Source organism: Phaethon aethereus (genome assembly GCF_964289735.1).
Source record: "Phaethon aethereus genome assembly, chromosome: 2".
In the NCBI taxonomy this organism is placed as follows: domain Eukaryota; kingdom Metazoa; phylum Chordata; class Aves; order Phaethontiformes; family Phaethontidae; genus Phaethon; species Phaethon aethereus.
In genome coordinates this window covers 59,885,279-59,902,388 of record NC_138582.1, presented here as the reverse complement: position 1 = coordinate 59,902,388, position 17,110 = coordinate 59,885,279, and the positions used below count along the sequence as shown (strand labels likewise).

The 17,110-nt window shown below is 38.6% G+C and overlaps 1 protein-coding gene across 1 annotated transcript in view; it reads left to right on the top strand.

Annotated features, from left to right (window-relative positions):
• SPIRE1 (spire type actin nucleation factor 1) overlaps positions 1-17,110 on the top strand; it is a gene marked incomplete at both ends in the record, with an annotated part of 125,301 nt that overhangs the window by 77,653 nt on the left and 30,538 nt on the right. Inside the window, 3 exons of the mRNA XM_082014809.1 lie at positions 4,970-5,095; positions 15,547-15,630; positions 16,757-16,921. Coding sequence (XP_081870935.1) covers positions 4,970-5,095; positions 15,547-15,630; positions 16,757-16,921 — 375 coding nt within the window. The remainder of the gene's footprint in view (positions 1-4,969; positions 5,096-15,546; positions 15,631-16,756; positions 16,922-17,110) is intronic.

Here is a 17,110-nt window from a genome sequence, read left to right as displayed (position 1 = left end):
GGCAAATCTCTGCCTGGAAAATTTGAGAGAGCAGCTGTGAGCTGGTAGGGAGCAGGTGAGCGGGCTCCAGGTGTCATAAAAGCTGCTTCAAAACTTGCACTGTGCCGAAGTCCCATGTGCTATCCACAGGGGTGGTCCTAGCAGGCAGGAATATCTTACAAACTCATGTCAAATGCTTCTTATTCCTCTGAGTGGTCCATCCTTACTGTTATTCTGGAAAATAAAGCGAAGCAAAATGCTCAGTTGAGTTTTACAAATACATAGGTGTTGTCTTGGTAAGATTTTTTCAGTGAGGCAGATGGCTCCTTGAAGTTCATATTCATAGGAATAAAAGGATATTATTTTAAAAAAAATTAAGCCTGATCACAAGGTCTAGTTTATCTCCAGGGAGATAAAATCTTTCAGAAAATAACCTTGACTTAGGAAGGCATCTCAAGCTGAATTTTTTTTTTTTTAACCTGTTGCAGTACCATGCTGCAAAGGATGAGGCAGATATCTACTACAGTTGCATGTTCATTGATCTGTTGGTTCAAGTAATTTCTTCTTGTTGCTTAAGAAAAAGTACATCTTTTAAGTCTATGTTAATACTCCAAGGCTTTCAAAACATTTAACAAGCCTGGCATTTGCAGGCTGGTAGTATGTTTTGCATAATATCAATAGCTTCTCTTTGTGGCCCATGGGAAAAAGAAATCCTTTTCTTCTTTGTGGTGCATTCATACAGGCCCTCTGCCCAAGACGGCTGCAAGTGGAAACACTTTTTGTCTTTTGAAATCTTAATTCCAGCAGGCCAGGTGTTTTGATGAAGCTTCCAGTATATATCTAGCCAAAAAGGTTTTGCAAAACCTACCTGAATTTTAGTGGGTGAGTCAGTTGTATTTTTTGTAATTTTATGGAGCCCTTGATGGAATATATTCAAACAGATGCAAGAAAAGCTGTTTGATCTCTTCGGATGGTTAAATTGTGATTTCTGTTAACACTGCTTTGGCTTGGTGCACTCTGTTTCCTAGTCAATTGAGGGTGAATTTGGATAGAGGAGCTGGCAAGGCTATGGTATTTACATAATGCCTTTTTTTTCTGTGAACTCTGAATGTGGATGGAAACAGTCTCTAATCTTCTTAGTGATCTAAGCAAAGATTGAATGCTTTGGGTCAAGCTGGGTTTTGGATAGGCTCGGCTAGGAAGAAAAAATTAAAAAAAAAAATCCCAGCTCTTCACAGTGATTGCAAATGGAAATACAGACCGAGCTGGTTTAATGTTTCAGTAGTTGATAGTATTTTTTATATTTCACCAGTTTGCAAAGATCACATAATTTGTTTTCAGCCATACTTTTTGAGACTTTTTGGAAACGGAACAAACAGCCCTTGTATGAAGCTCTGGGCACTGTTTGCCTTTATTCCCCTTAGGATAGTTTTAAGCTGTATCATGAGGGATGAAAAGGTAAATGTCAGAATAAGCAGCATGCAGAGGCTTCCTTTCCTTGATGAACTTTGGCTGGAAAAGACTGCAGACCTGATCTTAATCCATCTTGTACCACGACCACTATGACATGGTAAGAGGAGGAGGAGTTCATTAGGTGGCTGTCCTTTCATATCTCAATTATTAAAACATTCTGACTGTGATTTTTGTGGTGTGTTACCGTAACGTAGCTTTTCAAACATGACTATCATAAAATTAAAAGATGTGATTTTTAATTTCTTTTAAAGTGGATAAATATCCTGAACTCAGGCTAGAAGTGACAGTTCATACTTGATTTGCCTTGCGTGCCTAGATTTTGCAGTATTTTTTTCATGTAGAAGTTATAGTTTGTCAGATGCTCTGAATAACATGCCAAGTACAATATATTATAATGAAGGGGGGGGGGGGAATCAGTCTGTCCTATTTGCATTTTCCTTTTTCTTCAGGCTTACCTTTCCCAATTCAAAAATTTATGCTAAGTCACTTGACCTAATGTTACCACAAGGGGTTTTTGTATGTAATGAACCTTAACATAATATAAGATCACTCAGAGACTGATTTTTCTGAACATGAAAGTTAGTAGGAGCTGCTGGCCATCTTTTAATACCTGCAGCCTAACATTTACAAACCAAATGGTTAACTTTTTATGTGGTTGCTTTTGTAACTAAGTTCAGCAGCAGGCGTGTAATTTTTTTTTTTTTTGCTTTACTTCGTGTTCAATAGTAGAATCAAGATTATATCCATCCACTGCTTGAACTTGCCACTGCTGCATTTCATTGACTTTCTCAATATTTGATGCAAATTGTTGCTAATTAACATGCTTCTAAATAAAGAAAAAAGCGTTCTTCAAAACCTGTCTGCAATCTGTATAATAATAAAATTTTATTCTCAGCTGTGAAGACTTGTACCATTTTATGACCTTTTCAAAATTGCTCTTGTTATTATTCTTATAGTTATTGTTATTCTGTAAGTGGTGTATTTTAGAATGAACCCCTTTTTATCTGTACTATAATTAATAACCACAAATAGCTTACTGAAAACATAGTAAGGCAGGTAAGGACATGATTAGTTATTGAGAGAAAGGAACACAAATTAACCATACTCAGAATTTGGTCTTTTAAATGTTCTAAATTTTTCATTAAGTCAAGGGAAATATTTAATAGCTTCTATCTTTGTGGTATGCACAGTCACTGTAGCACACGTTGGAGGTGCATCTATTTTGGTTTTGCTCCCTTTACCTGCAAAGGAGATGATATGATTTGTTAAAAAGGAAATAAAAGAAAAAAAGAAAAAAAGGGGGGGGGGAGGGGGAAAGAAAAAGGAAGACGAAAGAAATTAAAAAGAAGAAAAAGTGGTAGGGTTTTTTTCTGTCAACTATGTGCTTGTGATTATCCAGAAATAAATTTGAAGAGAGTAAGAAAATTTTGGCCATCATCATAAAGCAGTATAAAATTTGAAAGGGAGGAATCAAGAGCAGTTTTGTGAACATGTTTGCCTTGCATTCGCTATATATAAGGAAAGTATATAGGAAGGAAGGAAAATACACATATAAACTTTCCTTATATATATTCTTTTTTACGACTAAAAGGAGACGTATATGTGTGTACAATAATCGGAATAGGATATTGCAGGAGTCCAAATTGTGCTTGTAAAAATTTATCAAAGAAGTTGACCACATCTGACCACTGAACTCTGTATTGTTATACTAACTGGAAGAAATAAAAGATAACAAGGAGCCTATGGCCTTAGAAAGCAACTTGTCAATGAGATTGAGCCAATCTAAATCTGACTGCAACCAAAAGCAATTCTTCAGCTCCTTCCTCCCTTTCCCCACTCTGGCAGCATGTTCCCCTTGCTCCTTTCTGCCCGCGCTAATACGCGTGTGTCTGCACCGTGAAGAGTACTTGTCTCCTGCTCCGCTTCCCTCACATTGTTCATTTTTGTCCAGGTGAGTAATCCTTTCTGAGCTAGGGCACGAACTCCGGTGCCAGCATAAGGGCATCAGCGGACGCCTACAGCTGGAGGCCACAGGACCACACCTTTTAGTGGCAGTGTGGATTTAAATCAAATTGAAAGCAATATGAAAAAGCAGCCCGAGCTTTACATGAATTGTGCCCCTTGTAACCGTAGCGTTCACTGTAATAACAGGAGAGATTTAGACAAATATGCCACTAGGCTAATTAAGGACTCTTCTCCTAAAGAGGCTTTTGTCTCAAGCTTTAGTTCTGGAGATCTGAGCATAGCCACCTACTGCCTCAGGTTTTGGATTGTTCTTAGTTTTAGCTCTATAGAGCTAAATAAATACAGCTATATTTATAATAAATAGCTACTATAAAACCACAGTATCAGGACAAATTTTAAGGCCTTGGTTAAGATTTTGTTTTGTTTTAATATATACATCTATATGATATATGATATGGGTGCTCTAGTTTCAGCTTCGGAGTTTTTTTGATTTAAAACTTTTTAGGGAACACACTATGGATGTTATTTTGTTCTGTCTGTTGCCAACCAAGATTTCCCAGACACATGCTTACAGGTGATGGATTTGACTCAGGTGAAAAAGATACTCCAACTATTAGGTCAGTGCTGAGGTATTCTACGATAGTAGAAGCTGTATGTTCGTGTTCAGGAAGCTGGATGTTGCTCATACAATTCAGGTTCTCTGTCTGAAACATAAAGGCTGGTTTCAGTGAAACGTCTCTTGTTGGAAGTGGGAGCTGCATGTTTTATTCTAAAAGCAATGCCACACTGGCCGCTTAACAGTAGTTTCGAATGATTATTAGTGATGTGAGTAGGCTTTCAGTGTTTTGCAGGTTTAGTGTGTATGAAAACATCTGTCAGTGTTTCTTTACATTAGCTGTGCCTGTGTCTGGAAATGTTCAGGAATGGTGAAGCAATAAGCCTGCACTTCCATGGCTCTTGCTGATTTTTAAAATCTTTGTACTGCTTGAAATAAATTAAATCAGAGTTTCAGCTTGACGATTACACTTTTTTCCTTGCTTCACCTTCCATCCTTTCATAAATCAGTAGGGATACGCTCCTCTTCCACATTCATAGGAAGCTAAACAACACTTCCTGTTAAAGCTGGTTTGAATTAAGTACGTTTTCCCCAAATTTGGTACTGCAAGATTGCTTTTTTCCCCTTCACAGCTATGTCTTGGTTTTTGTTTGGGGTTTTTTGTTTGGGTTTTTTTTTTGTTTGGTTTGGGGGGTTTTGGGGTTGTTTGCCTTTTCATTACTAAAAAAAAAAAAACAAACAATGTCTTGGTTTTCAGAGTTTTCCAGAACGTGGTCAATCAGTTCTCTTACTGTCCTTGTGGAACTCTTCTGATAAAATAAATGACAGCAGAAGGTTTGGAAAATACACACCAATTTCTGCCTAAACTTAAATGTCTCATGGATTTTTGTGCCCTAAATAGTCCATTGCAGTTGCTTTCATGTTATCTCATGCTCTGTGGCATTGTTGAAAGCAATGGGGCATCATTTTGATATTGCTATTTATTTTTCTCTCTAGTTGTGTGCTGCCCACCTGCCAACCCGATCAGAGGCGCCGAACCACTACCAAGCAGTATGTCGGGCTCTATTTGCTGAAACAATGGAACTGTACACTTTCTTGGCCAAAATTAAAAGTGCAAAAGAGGTAAGCAGTCTGAGAATGTTTTCTGCTTTTGATCTCATTAGTGTGTGAATTAGGCTTACAAAATCACTTCTGTACCCAGCCAGTAGTGAATGTCAGATGCTTGAGGAAATTATCTGTAGTGTTCAGGGGAGCAGTTTTGCAGCTGAGGTTTTTTTTCTTTTGGCCTGCAGCCATTTACAGATGTCTTGCAGAAATGGTATTCATTGCAACTAGTCTATTTGGGAGTAAAAGAGAAGTTTTTCCTGGAGAGTTACACAGTGCATCTATTCCTGCATGTATATATGCAATGTATTTGACTCTAACTTCTCTGCTGTTTCAGGGACGTTGTGAAGCGACAGAGCTTTGCCTATTATTTCTCAGCTCCTCCTCATGCCTTGTCTTTGGCTGAGAATTATCCGAGATTCTTCTTGCTCATATTTTGCCCCCAGTCAGTAGCTTCCCTTACCTTTGATGTATGATTGGCTTGTTCGTCTGTCACACATGCTTCACAGCAGAGCCAACTTAAAAAAGGAAAAATTTCTGTGTGTAGGTCGTGATGCTTATGTTCACTGCCTGCTTGGTCTTTACTGTTGACTGAAAGGTCATCCTATGAACCACTGCAATTAAATGGTCTGGCTGAAGAATAACTTTGAGGGTGGGCAGATGATTTTTAATGAAGATAGTTTCAGTGATCTGGCCTGCAGAATGGTTCCATCAACAATTGTATTAACACAGTGCCAGTGTTGGTTACATTGGAAAACTGGTGGGTGAGGGGAAGGGCAGGGCAGGGCAACACCCTTCTTAAAGCTGGTTTCTTCACCAAAGCCAACTTGTCAAGTAATGACACTTTCATGATTTTTCTTTTTAATAAATCCCTGAAGGATTTTCTTCTCTTTTGTAAGTCAAGATCTACAGTACCTTTGAAAAGCAGGATAAGATTTTACAGGCTGATCTACAGATTTTGCTGCTGAAAGAGGCAGAGCTGTTCCACCCATGCACACATGCTCCCACTGTTTTCCTTTGTCTGGCTTCTAGGAAACAAACACAGCAAATGCCAAAAAAAAAAAAAAAAAAAAAAGTCATTCCTTGTCAGGTTAATGGCCCTCATCAAAGGGTCAGATGAGCAGCACAAGAAAGCTTTTATCCTCATGCTGGTGGTGGAAGATGCAAACCAGTCAGAGGCATAAGAGGCTGATGCTGTCTTTCCTTCCCAGTTGAGATGCATCTGTCCAAGGGGAAGAATCCTTCAGAGATGGTTTTCTGTTGCACAGGGTCAAGTTTCACCTCCACTTTTCCTCCACTCCTACTCAAAATGAAAGCAATCTTTGAACAGAAGCAGTGTCATACAAAGATAATTTTGACAGTGTCAGCATGGCTAAAGAGCCACTTTTTTTCCTGAAGTGCCTGTGTTACGGTGCATCTGCCTCCAATGCCCCTGTACAGACAGGATACAGTGTCTCTGTGCTAAATCTGTCTCCTGAACCTTGACATCATTAATTTCACATCTTGGCTTTTGACTGCTCCTTAGTGCTCTAACCACTGGATATACTAATTGAGGGACCTGTGCTAGAAACACCTCATCTAACAGCTATTGCAAAGTCCATGTTGAGGATCAAAGATAATACCCTTTGGAGTTCTTCTTTCTGCTCAGAGAGGAATTGTTTCCAGCAGTTCTTGAACATTTTGGCCACAGTAAGCAGTAATAAGGCATCTCTGTTGTCACTGTCAAAGTAAAATATTGTGGTTTATAGCCATTTGAAACTAAGTCTTAACAGTAGGTTTTTTAAAATTTGTTTTAAAAGTAGAGGAGTGTCTTGAATTTGCAAATTATTTAATCACCTTGTAATCGGACATAAAAACCCAACAACATCTGATCACACCATATTATGAGTTAATCCCAAATGAAAGAAACTATTTGCCTTTCAAAGGCTATTAGGGATTGATGGAAAGCACATTTGGGTCAAAGGAAGTAATCTTCGTAGATGGAATTTTGGCCCTCCTGAAATCAGTAAGACTTTTATTGCTGCACCTAACCAGGCCAGAATTTTGATCTTTTGATTTCATTTTACTCTGCATCAGTCCCCCAGTAGGCATACAAGATGTGACCAAGAAAATTATCTTGCAGGCAGCTTTTGGAATCTGGATACTTTGGTTTTATGATGCGATTGATCCTTGCTTATAGCTTTTATCCAACTATAGATTTGGAATGTATTTCATTTTGAAAATAATGTGGCGTACAAAAAAAAAAATGGTATGAAGAAAATACAAGGTGGAATGCTGTAAATCTTGGTACACGATTTTAAAATGACCTCTATAGTTTATACTTGAGGCAAGCAGGAATCATGTGATCACGCTAGGTTTGTACCAGTAAAAACTGTGGTATTGTTTATATGCTCCTCTCTCTTGCAAATACATAGAAGAATCTTAATTCATTATGAATATGGTTAAACACAATTCAAATCAATAAATTTCTTTCTCTTTCCCTTTTGTTATTGTCATATGAGCATTGTGTATGAAGGAGAGAAACACTTAGCATTTCAGTAAGGCCTTTTTGTTGTCATGAGTTTGTGGTGATTGCATTGGCAGATAACTGGGGAAAAACCCCAAATTACATACATCAGCTCCAATTAAAAAAAAATTTACACTGTATAATATTGTGTTTGTGACACTAAAGATGCCAGGAATTTTAAACTGTTAGTTCATTTCAAAATCTGACAGCTTTATTTGGAGATCTTTCTTTAGAATCCCTCAGACCTAGACACAGTTGTGGATGTTAGATCAAAACGAAATTAAAAACACTAAAAAGGGGGGAAAAATCCTGTAAAATCACTTAAAATAACTTTCCTATCAATAAAAATTACTTTGAAATGCCTTGGATTCCTTCTAGGGCCACTGGATGGCATGTGGGTGTCTGTTTCCCAGGTATGTGATGTTCATATTTTTTGCTCAGTAGGCCCTCAAACAGCCAACAAGGTATTGTAGTGAAAGAGGGAGAATTTTTATCTGCAGAAATACACTTGCTGGGAGTGGACCAAATCTGACCTATCTTACAGCCCAGGACGGGTTTAGAAGGGAAATAAACCATGAAAGAGGCAGAAGAAATATTGCTATGATGCTGTTTTTAGTTTGGCACTATAGAAACTACATTGAAAGTTATAGAATTTCATGAGGGATAGATCAGGAGGCAGAAGGGTTAGGCCTATAGGGTTGTAATATGTTTTGTTACTAATACATATACTGAGGAGTCATCTGCTCTCCAGTCTATCATGTGAACATCACTGTCATATAACAAATGGAGCGTGGTTTCAGGAAGGGTTATGTTGGCATGCATTTGGGTGTGTGCATTAATCAGAAATGATGAAGCAATGAGTGAGCTGTTCAGGTCATCTCAATGGATGTCAAATAAAATGTTTCAGGCACTTTGTCATATACTTGATGCCATGTGGTTTTTATTTCCAGTCTGATTCCCTGTGTATGAAAGGTCAGCAGTAAAGCTGACTTGCAGACAGAGATGGTAGTTCCATTCTTAAAGAGAATGCAATGTTTAATGCAGTGAATGCACAGGACAGGACTCAAGCCACAGCTGAGAAAGATGTGATACTACTATTGCAATAGTAAAAAAATAAAAATAAATATAGTAACAGTAGTAAAATATGTATTTCTGTGGAATAGCAGCAGCAACTCCAAAGGTACACTTGAAATTAACTGATCTAACTTTGCACCTTTTTGCAACGTGAAGTTTTTCTAGCAAGTTCACTGGGGTGTTTTTGTAGCTTGCTGGCAGCGTCTGTATGCTGCTCAGGCTCTGTGAAAGGTGCCCTTGCTGCAGATCAGTACCATCTGCTGCCATCCAGAAGTAGTCTTCTGATGGGCCAGGACCTCCTAACTCTGTGTCCTGCTGTTTAAGCATTCACAGCTGATGACAAAAATGGAATACAGCTTGTTTCTTTATCTCAAGCAGTGAGCTTTTAAAATCGCAATAGGAAAATTCCACAAAAAGGGGATCTATCCTTTTTTTCTTTTTTTGATTGTCTGTGGGGAAAAATGGTCAACGAGGTGGAGGAAACGCATGCATATGTGGCAAGGGGGAAGATAGTTTGAATATCTGCCAAGAACAGACCTCATATAAAAGAAAAGATTAATCTTTTTCAGGGTCATCCAGAAATCATTGAGATCACCTTTGTTCTCACCTAGGCATAGACAGAACTGTAGGCACAAATAAGTGATGTCCGTGGGATAAAGCAAATGTTCCTGCTGTGGAGTATCTGAAAAGGTCACGCACATAGCTCAGAAATGGTGTGAAGGGTGACTGAGAGAGACAGGGAGAGACTGTGCAAGCATAGGAATGCAGAAGTTGCTGCTCTGGATTGGACCAGGGATCCACCTGGTCTGCTATCCACATTGTGAACCTGCTTTACTGAGGGGATATCTGCCCTAGTCCTCCTTCAGCTTCCTGTCACTGCCCAGTCTTGCCTTCTACTGGAGTTAATGCTTCACGTGTGCTTAATGGCTGAGTGAGCCAGCAATGTGCCCTTGTCGCAAAGAAGCCTTATGGTGTCCTGTGCTGCCTGCAGGTTGAGGGAGGTGATCCTTCCCCTCTGCTCAGCACTGGTGAGGCCACAGCTGGAGTGCTGGGTCCAGTTCTGGGCTCCCCAGTACAAGAGAGACATGGACATACTGGAGACAGTCCAACGAAGGGCCACAAAGATAATGAAGGGCCTGGAGCATCTCGCATTTGAGGACAGGCTGAGACCTGAGTCTGTTTAGCCTGGGGAGGAGAAGGCTCCAGGGGATCTCACTAACGTCTATAAATACCTGAAGGAAGGGTGAAAAGAGGACACAGCCAGGCTTTTTTCAGTGGTGCCCAAAGACAGGGCCAGAGGCAATCGGCACAAACTGAAACAGAGAAGGTTCCTTCTGAACATCAGGAACACTTTTTATTGTGAGGATGACCGAGCACTGGCCCAGGGAGGCTCTGGAGTCTCCATCCTTGGAGATACTCAGAAGCTGCCCGGGCACAGTGTTGGGCAGCTGGCTCTGGGAGGCAGGGAGGCTGGACCAGCTGACCTCCAGAGGTCCCTTCCAACCTCCAATGCTCTGTGAGTCTCTTGAGTGGTACCAGTAAATCTGGTGATGCCAGCCTGTAGCAGAGCTAAGCATTTGTGAGTGGGCTGTGGGTGATAAACTCCAAAACTGGCACAGCTGGTGCTAAAAGACACTCCAAAGCTGGCCAGCTTAAAATACAAGAAATGTCCAGTAGGCAGACGCGTCATCATCTGCCACAGTAGGTTTGACTCATGTCTCAAAAATTCTTAGAGATTGATGTACACCCTAAAGCATCAAGATTAATATTCCTTCCAAACTAATTAAGACTTTGTATATTTTATAATTGCCTACATCTATGATTGCAGTGAAAGTCCATGCTTATCAAAAACTTGTCCATAATTTCATTATTCACAGTATGCCTTGTAGTTAAGTTTTTGGTAGAATACAGATAAAGCTCCCAATCTAACATCTTCATACTGTTCATTTAAATCATGTTGCCTTTCATTTCTGTCCTTTCTGATGTAAAAACATAATTCTTTCAGTCTGCCTGGATATATTTCAATCTGATCTGTATGAAAATGTAAACATACAAATTCTAATTAAGTACATGAGTAGAAATGAAATAGTTCCTTTCTTTTTTTCCTAGTTTCATGCCATGCAAAGATGCCATTGGAAAACAGTTAATTAAAAAAGTCAAGTGTTACTTTCCATTTAACATGGCTATACTGGTATATTATTTGTACAAAATATGATAACGGAGGTAGTTAATAGATACCTCAACAATGTTAATGGCTAACTTATTTTGGAAATACGGTCATTAGCCAAGTTACTCTTAATAGTCTTGTGACTGTAAAAGCTGTTAAATACCCTGCTGCTTGGATTGTCAGAAAGCACAGCTGGAGAAAGAGATTGATTCATAAACTTTTCTGCACATAACTTCACTTTTGCCTATACTTCCAGGCTTCCAGTGACTCCACATTTGCAACTGTGGTGTTGTCAGGCTTGCAGCCGCATCATGTTAATCCCTCAATTTAGGAACTTCAATAAGAGAAAAGGCTGCTGGTTTGTTTTTGTGGGTTTTTTGTTTTTGTTTTTTGTTTTTCTTAAGTGATGCAGGCACTGTCATTCAATAAATGTTACATGCACTTGGTTTGAGGTTTTTTGCTGCTGCTTAAACGGTTATGTTGAGCAGCAGGGTGACTATTGCCCTTTCTAGAGCTGAGGGAAGTGCATTGACCCATACTATAGATGAAGAACTTTGTCTGATATCCACACGAGAGGTTTTTCAGGGACTGATTTAACTGATCCTATTCCCACGTTTGAATTAAATGGGGTTTGGGTCTTTTCAAAAGACTAGAGTAATGCCGCTGGCCAAGCCCTTGGAATTTAAACCCAAGTTGGATAGCTGAATATATAAAAGCAGTTTTTCCCTGATGTCCAGGTTATATATTTTTAAATTATATATTTTTTAATTGAATTAAAAAAATATGTATTTTTAAATTTTTAAAAGGTGCAAGAATATTTTATTAGTTTCACAGATAGCAGCGTAAGAATTACTTGCATCAGTGAACAAATGATTCCTAATTAAGAATATAAACGGGGAACTGCAGTAGACTGTGTTCTGCAACTGGTGAAAGACAAAGTCCAGCTCTGGATTCCCAAGAATACCGTCTTCATTAAAATGCTGCGTTTTAGAGAGCATTTTGTGGAAGTCAGTCTTTGACGCTGTGCTGACAAGTGCCTTATATAAACTCCCATCTGTCACTGAGCACAGGAGAGCGTGTCTCAAATGTGGGACACGCAGCAGCAGCAGCAAATCAACTGCCTGCTTTTAATAGTGCAGCAAGACGTTTGGTGTTTTTATTACTAGCTTTTGTCACAAACCGCAGTTTTTTTTAAAAAAATGACCAAATGCTTTAATGGTTTAAAAAAAGCCAAAGCTGTTGAAACACTCACTTCCTACATATCTGACCCTTATTTCCTGAATGTACGCCCAGGCTGTAATAGGTAAATCAGGTCTGTGGTATGGGTCTGAGGTTCTGGGATCGTTTAGAAAAACCCTTTTATGATGTTTCTGCTTTCTGAAATGGAAACTCATTTAGACCATATATTATACTGTAATAGCTTTTCTTAAGCCGTTGTCCCAAGGGTAAGAACAAGTGGCTACAGCCACCGAGGTTACTTGCAGGTTTTGGATCACGGTTAAGTTCTGAGAAATGGTCTCTTCTATTGTAAATGTGTTGGTTTCTATAATTTACAATCGCAACAGATGCGAAACCCACTGATGCTGGCTGGGGGTGCTGGAGGGAAATGATAATATTTCATTTAGTCTAGAAGTTTAAATGTAATCATTTGTCACAGTGAATTTATTCCTTCCTAAGCAGCACCTGACAGATGGAGAAGGATTAAAGCAGCCTGCCTTAAGCACTGACTGCACGGATAAAGCACTTGCTGCTGCTTTTTCTCCCCAATTCCTAAAGCTTTCTAACTTCTGTAATGATTGAAATCCTTTCCTCCTGTTCCCCACTAATTGCATGGTGAGCTGCATCTGGGGGTCTGAGCCGGGTGCTGGGGAGGGGAGCAAACTATCCCTGCAAAGTGTGGGTCTCTGCTGGTATGAGGGAAGCAGCTGGAGCAGTTGGCTGGTTTGGGGAAGAGTAGGAGCCCAGCTTTGGCACTAGCCTGCGCTTGTATCAGCTCATTTGGGTCATAAAACTGCACTTTGAGAGACTTACCTCTTGGCTGCCGGCTTTTGCTCTTGCAACTCTCCAGTGTAGCCCACACCACTTACACCTGTGCTTTCTCGGGCAGAAACTCCCCCTCCAGCTATGTTCCAGAGAAACTAATTAGATGGTTCCCTTATTTGGAAAATCTTTCAGCTGTTCAGGGTTGGGTTTTTTTTCCCCTTCTTATTTTCTGCTGTTAAGAAAAACAGGTTGTAATCTTTTTAGCTTCATGGAATATTTATGTCAGTCAAAGGCATGAGCCTTTGGGCATAAACCAGCCCAGTAAACTGTAAGGTAAGGAACATGGTTGCTGAGATGGGTAATTGCCACAAATCTTGTTGAACAGTCAAAGTGAAGGTTAAGCAGCTGGAACATGTTAATTTTTAAAAAATTAATGTATACCTTCCAGTATGGAAAGGAGGAGCAAATCTGACAGTTGTGAGCTCATTTACTGAAGTTAGCTTTTTGATTACAAAGAGAAAAAAGAGAAAGTATCAGAATGATTTTATACTTTGCAGTTTATCAATAAATGTTAGCAGTTTGCAAGAAAGCAAATAATTTACAGTTCATAGATACTGCATTTGAAATGATTGCTGCAACTATATGATACACAAAAGAAGAAACCCTGGATGGCAAAATACACATAAGCGAGGCCTTCATGTTACTCGTTCTTTCCATTTTTCTTTTTTTTTTTTCCCTTGGAAAAGGGTGATTGCCTGTAAGTGTCAGACTGAATGCTGACTGCAGTGACAGGACCAATACAAGTTTCCATAAAGATGTTCTTTCCCAGTTGGGTATCCTGTGGTGATACTGCAGGTCATGCTAAAATGTTCCCATGTTGTCCCGTGATATATATGCTTCTGTAGTGTAGGTGATTTATGGTTTTTTTTAGAGTCTTCCTGTAAATTCTGTATTTTATTTTTATAGCCCAATGGTAGTGTTTCTTCTTTGATATGAAATCAAGTGTGTTACTTAAATAAGACAATAAATAACCCGTCTGCTCTCTTTCCAAAACCTCTGTGGTGGCTGACTCACATGTGCTATCTCTGTAACCAGGTTTGGTAGATACTCACACTCTGTTAAATGTGCAGGTTAAGCACTCTTCCAGTGCTTCCATTTCTTCTACTGAAATGTTGGAAGTTTTGGAACTACTTCCAGGAAAATTTTTTTTTACAAAATATGCTTCTTTTTAAGTTTTCTGGGAAGCTCAAAAGCTAAATTGAGACTGATTGTTCAGTTCCATTAAATCACAGAATCACAGGATCATTAAGGTTGGAAAAGACCTCTAAGATCATCAAGTCCAACCGTCAACCCAGCACCACCATGCCCACTAAACCATGTCCTGAAGTGCCACGTCTACATGTTTTTTGAATACTTCCAGTGATGGTGACCCCACCAACTCCCTGGGCAGCCTGTTCCAATGCCTGACCACTCTCAGTAAAGAAATTTTTCCTAATATCCAGCCTAAACCTCCCCTGGCGCAACTTGAGGCCATTTCCTCTTGTCCTATTGCTAGTTACTTGGGAGAAGAGACCAACACCCGCCTCACCACAGCCCCCTTTCAGGAAGAGCTTGGGTGCTTAAAAAGTGAGAAGAAGATTTTTGATAAATAAATACATCTGTCTGGCCTCTGACCTGTTGCTTTAGTTTCATAAAATAAACAATTAGTTAGCAGAGGATTTAACCACCCATTTCGAATGCATTAGTGAGCACTTAGAATAACAGATCAAATTAAACATTGTCAAAGATTTCCTGGAAAACTCTCTGTAAAAGTGAGTGTTGAGAATTTGTTTGTACTGCTGATTCCAGGACATTTCAATACAGAATTAAACAAAAAAATAGCATTTTGAATATGCATATGTGTATAAAATGATTTCTGTAAAGCCACAACCTTTCACTTGCATTTGTCTGTGTGCAGGCTTGCCTGTTCTTTGGTCTGCTGTAACTTTTAATCATTTTTCATATTCTTGTTAGTATGAAAGCTTTTTTTTTGCCCCTTTGCAGACAACCTTTTCCATATTTGCATGATCTGATCTTGTTCATAAGTAGCATTTTCTAACTTTGAAAGATCTGTTTTTCTTCCTTACATGATTTTATTACTCAGATTTCAGGATCTGTAACTATGTTATACAGACTACTTAATGTCAATATATATGCAAAGCTGTCACTATTCAGTTTAAAGGATTTCTCATAGTTTATTTCTCCTCACAATTAACTTTCTGGGAATTTCTCCTACAAAAATGAGCTGTCTTGAATTCAACAAACAGTAATCTTGGTATGAATGGGATCCTTACGAAGTTGGTAACGTTTTCGGTGTTGTAGCTTAACAGACCTGCTAGGTTTGTTTGGTTTTTTCCTATGCATATGCCAATTTTAGGTATATTAAAATTTCTATAGTAAGTTATATAGTTAGGTATATTTAAAATTTCTATAGTTTTTCCTCTGGCATGCAATTATCTAAAGTACTTTCATACTCAAAACTTAAGATTTTCTCCCAGCATTTAAGGTCCACTTTTCAAAAAAGAAAAATACACTCAAATAGTATTTCAGGTTTCTTTTACAGTATTGCTATTCAAGTCATAAAACATTCAGTAGAATACTTAAACAACGTAATTCAACAGACATCCAAAATTAAGATTCAGTTTTACTTGAGAGTAATACCACCACTCATTTATCAACTCATTTTCTTTTCATTGGCAGAATCTGAAGAAGATTCAAGAAATGGACAAAGAGGCAAGTGATGAATCCAGCACAGATCTTGACGACTTAAAAAATGCTGACTGGGTAAGACAACAATTCAATAGTGATTCAACATCATTACTAGTAGTTCATATTTCTTTATAATGCTTACCTAAAGTTGTTTGTCTTATGTTAAAATCAGTGTGTGGTTTTTTTAACATAAGGATTAACAGTAACTCATGACAAGTTGAGTCCAACTCCAAATGGAGTCTCAACCTTCCTTCGCACACAGGTGAAACAATACAAGTATCCAAGCACTAGATTTTTTCTTTAGGCTTTTTTCTGGAAAAAAGAAAGCTTTGGCTTTGGAGAGAAGCTTTTGCAATTTAAAAAGACTGGACGTTTCGACAGGTATCATGCTGACTGCCCTTCGTTGGGACAGGCAGGCAAGTAGGCAGAGCCACCAGCTGAGTTTCTCCAATGGTAAAAGAAAAATGTTACAGAGAAACTTTTAACAGAAAATAGCTTTTTTTACTTTCTGGTTACTATTCTTGCCACTTCATAGAGGAATATTATGAAGTTCTTAAAAGTACTTGATTTCAATCTCTCAATCTTCTGTTCACCACCTGTTCTTCCTTCTCTTCAGCCATTCTCTCTGCCCAGAAAATGAGAGGGAAGTGTTCGTGTGTGGTGCTCTTACAGGCTGAGCAAAAGGAAGTTGAGTACTGAGAGAATATTGCTAGACCTTAGGATTTGGAGTCCATTCCAAAATTTCTATTTGAAGAACAACTGCTGGAAAATTTTGCAAGAAAGTTCTGGGCCTAAGGGAAACAAAGTTTTGGATTCAATCACTGTTTTAATTCACATAGTATTAGCTATAAGTCTAGAAACTTCCCTGACATGCTTGCAGTATACTTGAAATGGAAATACAGAAATATGGTAGGAGAATTTCAAATCCTTTTTCTGTATTATCTTGGAGAGGAACATCACTTGAGGTGAGACTCTGCAGTCCTGCTGAGTTGCAGCAAAGTTTTGTTACGTTCATGAGGGTTAAAAATAGGCTTGTATAAAATAACCACAGATAAAATGGCTTTTGGTTGATGTGTTAAAAATAAAATAGTACAGCTGTACATATTTGGTGGTGTCCTGAAAGGAGAATGAACAACTTTGTTTTAATCTGATGTGGTATTCAAGGGTAAGGTATCAAATAAAATTTCTCTTTTCTCTTCAGGCTCGTTTTTGGGTACAAGTGATGCGAGATTTACGGAATGGTGTTAAACTTAAAAAAGTTCAAGAGCGTCAGTACAACCCGCTCCCAATAGAATATCAGCTCACACCCTATGAAATGCTAATGGATGATATTAGATCCAAACGCTATACCTTAAGGAAGGTCATGGTAAGTCAAGAGAATCACTAGAATTTGTCAAATCTGAAATGTTTTTTTCCTTTTTCATCATCTTCTTTTTTTCCTTTTTTTTCCTGAGAACCTTGAAATTATGATTTCATGTAGGTAGTAATGTTCATGGTTTGTATATGGCATCTTAAATTTACATAGTACATTGAGGGGAAAAACATGAAACCAACA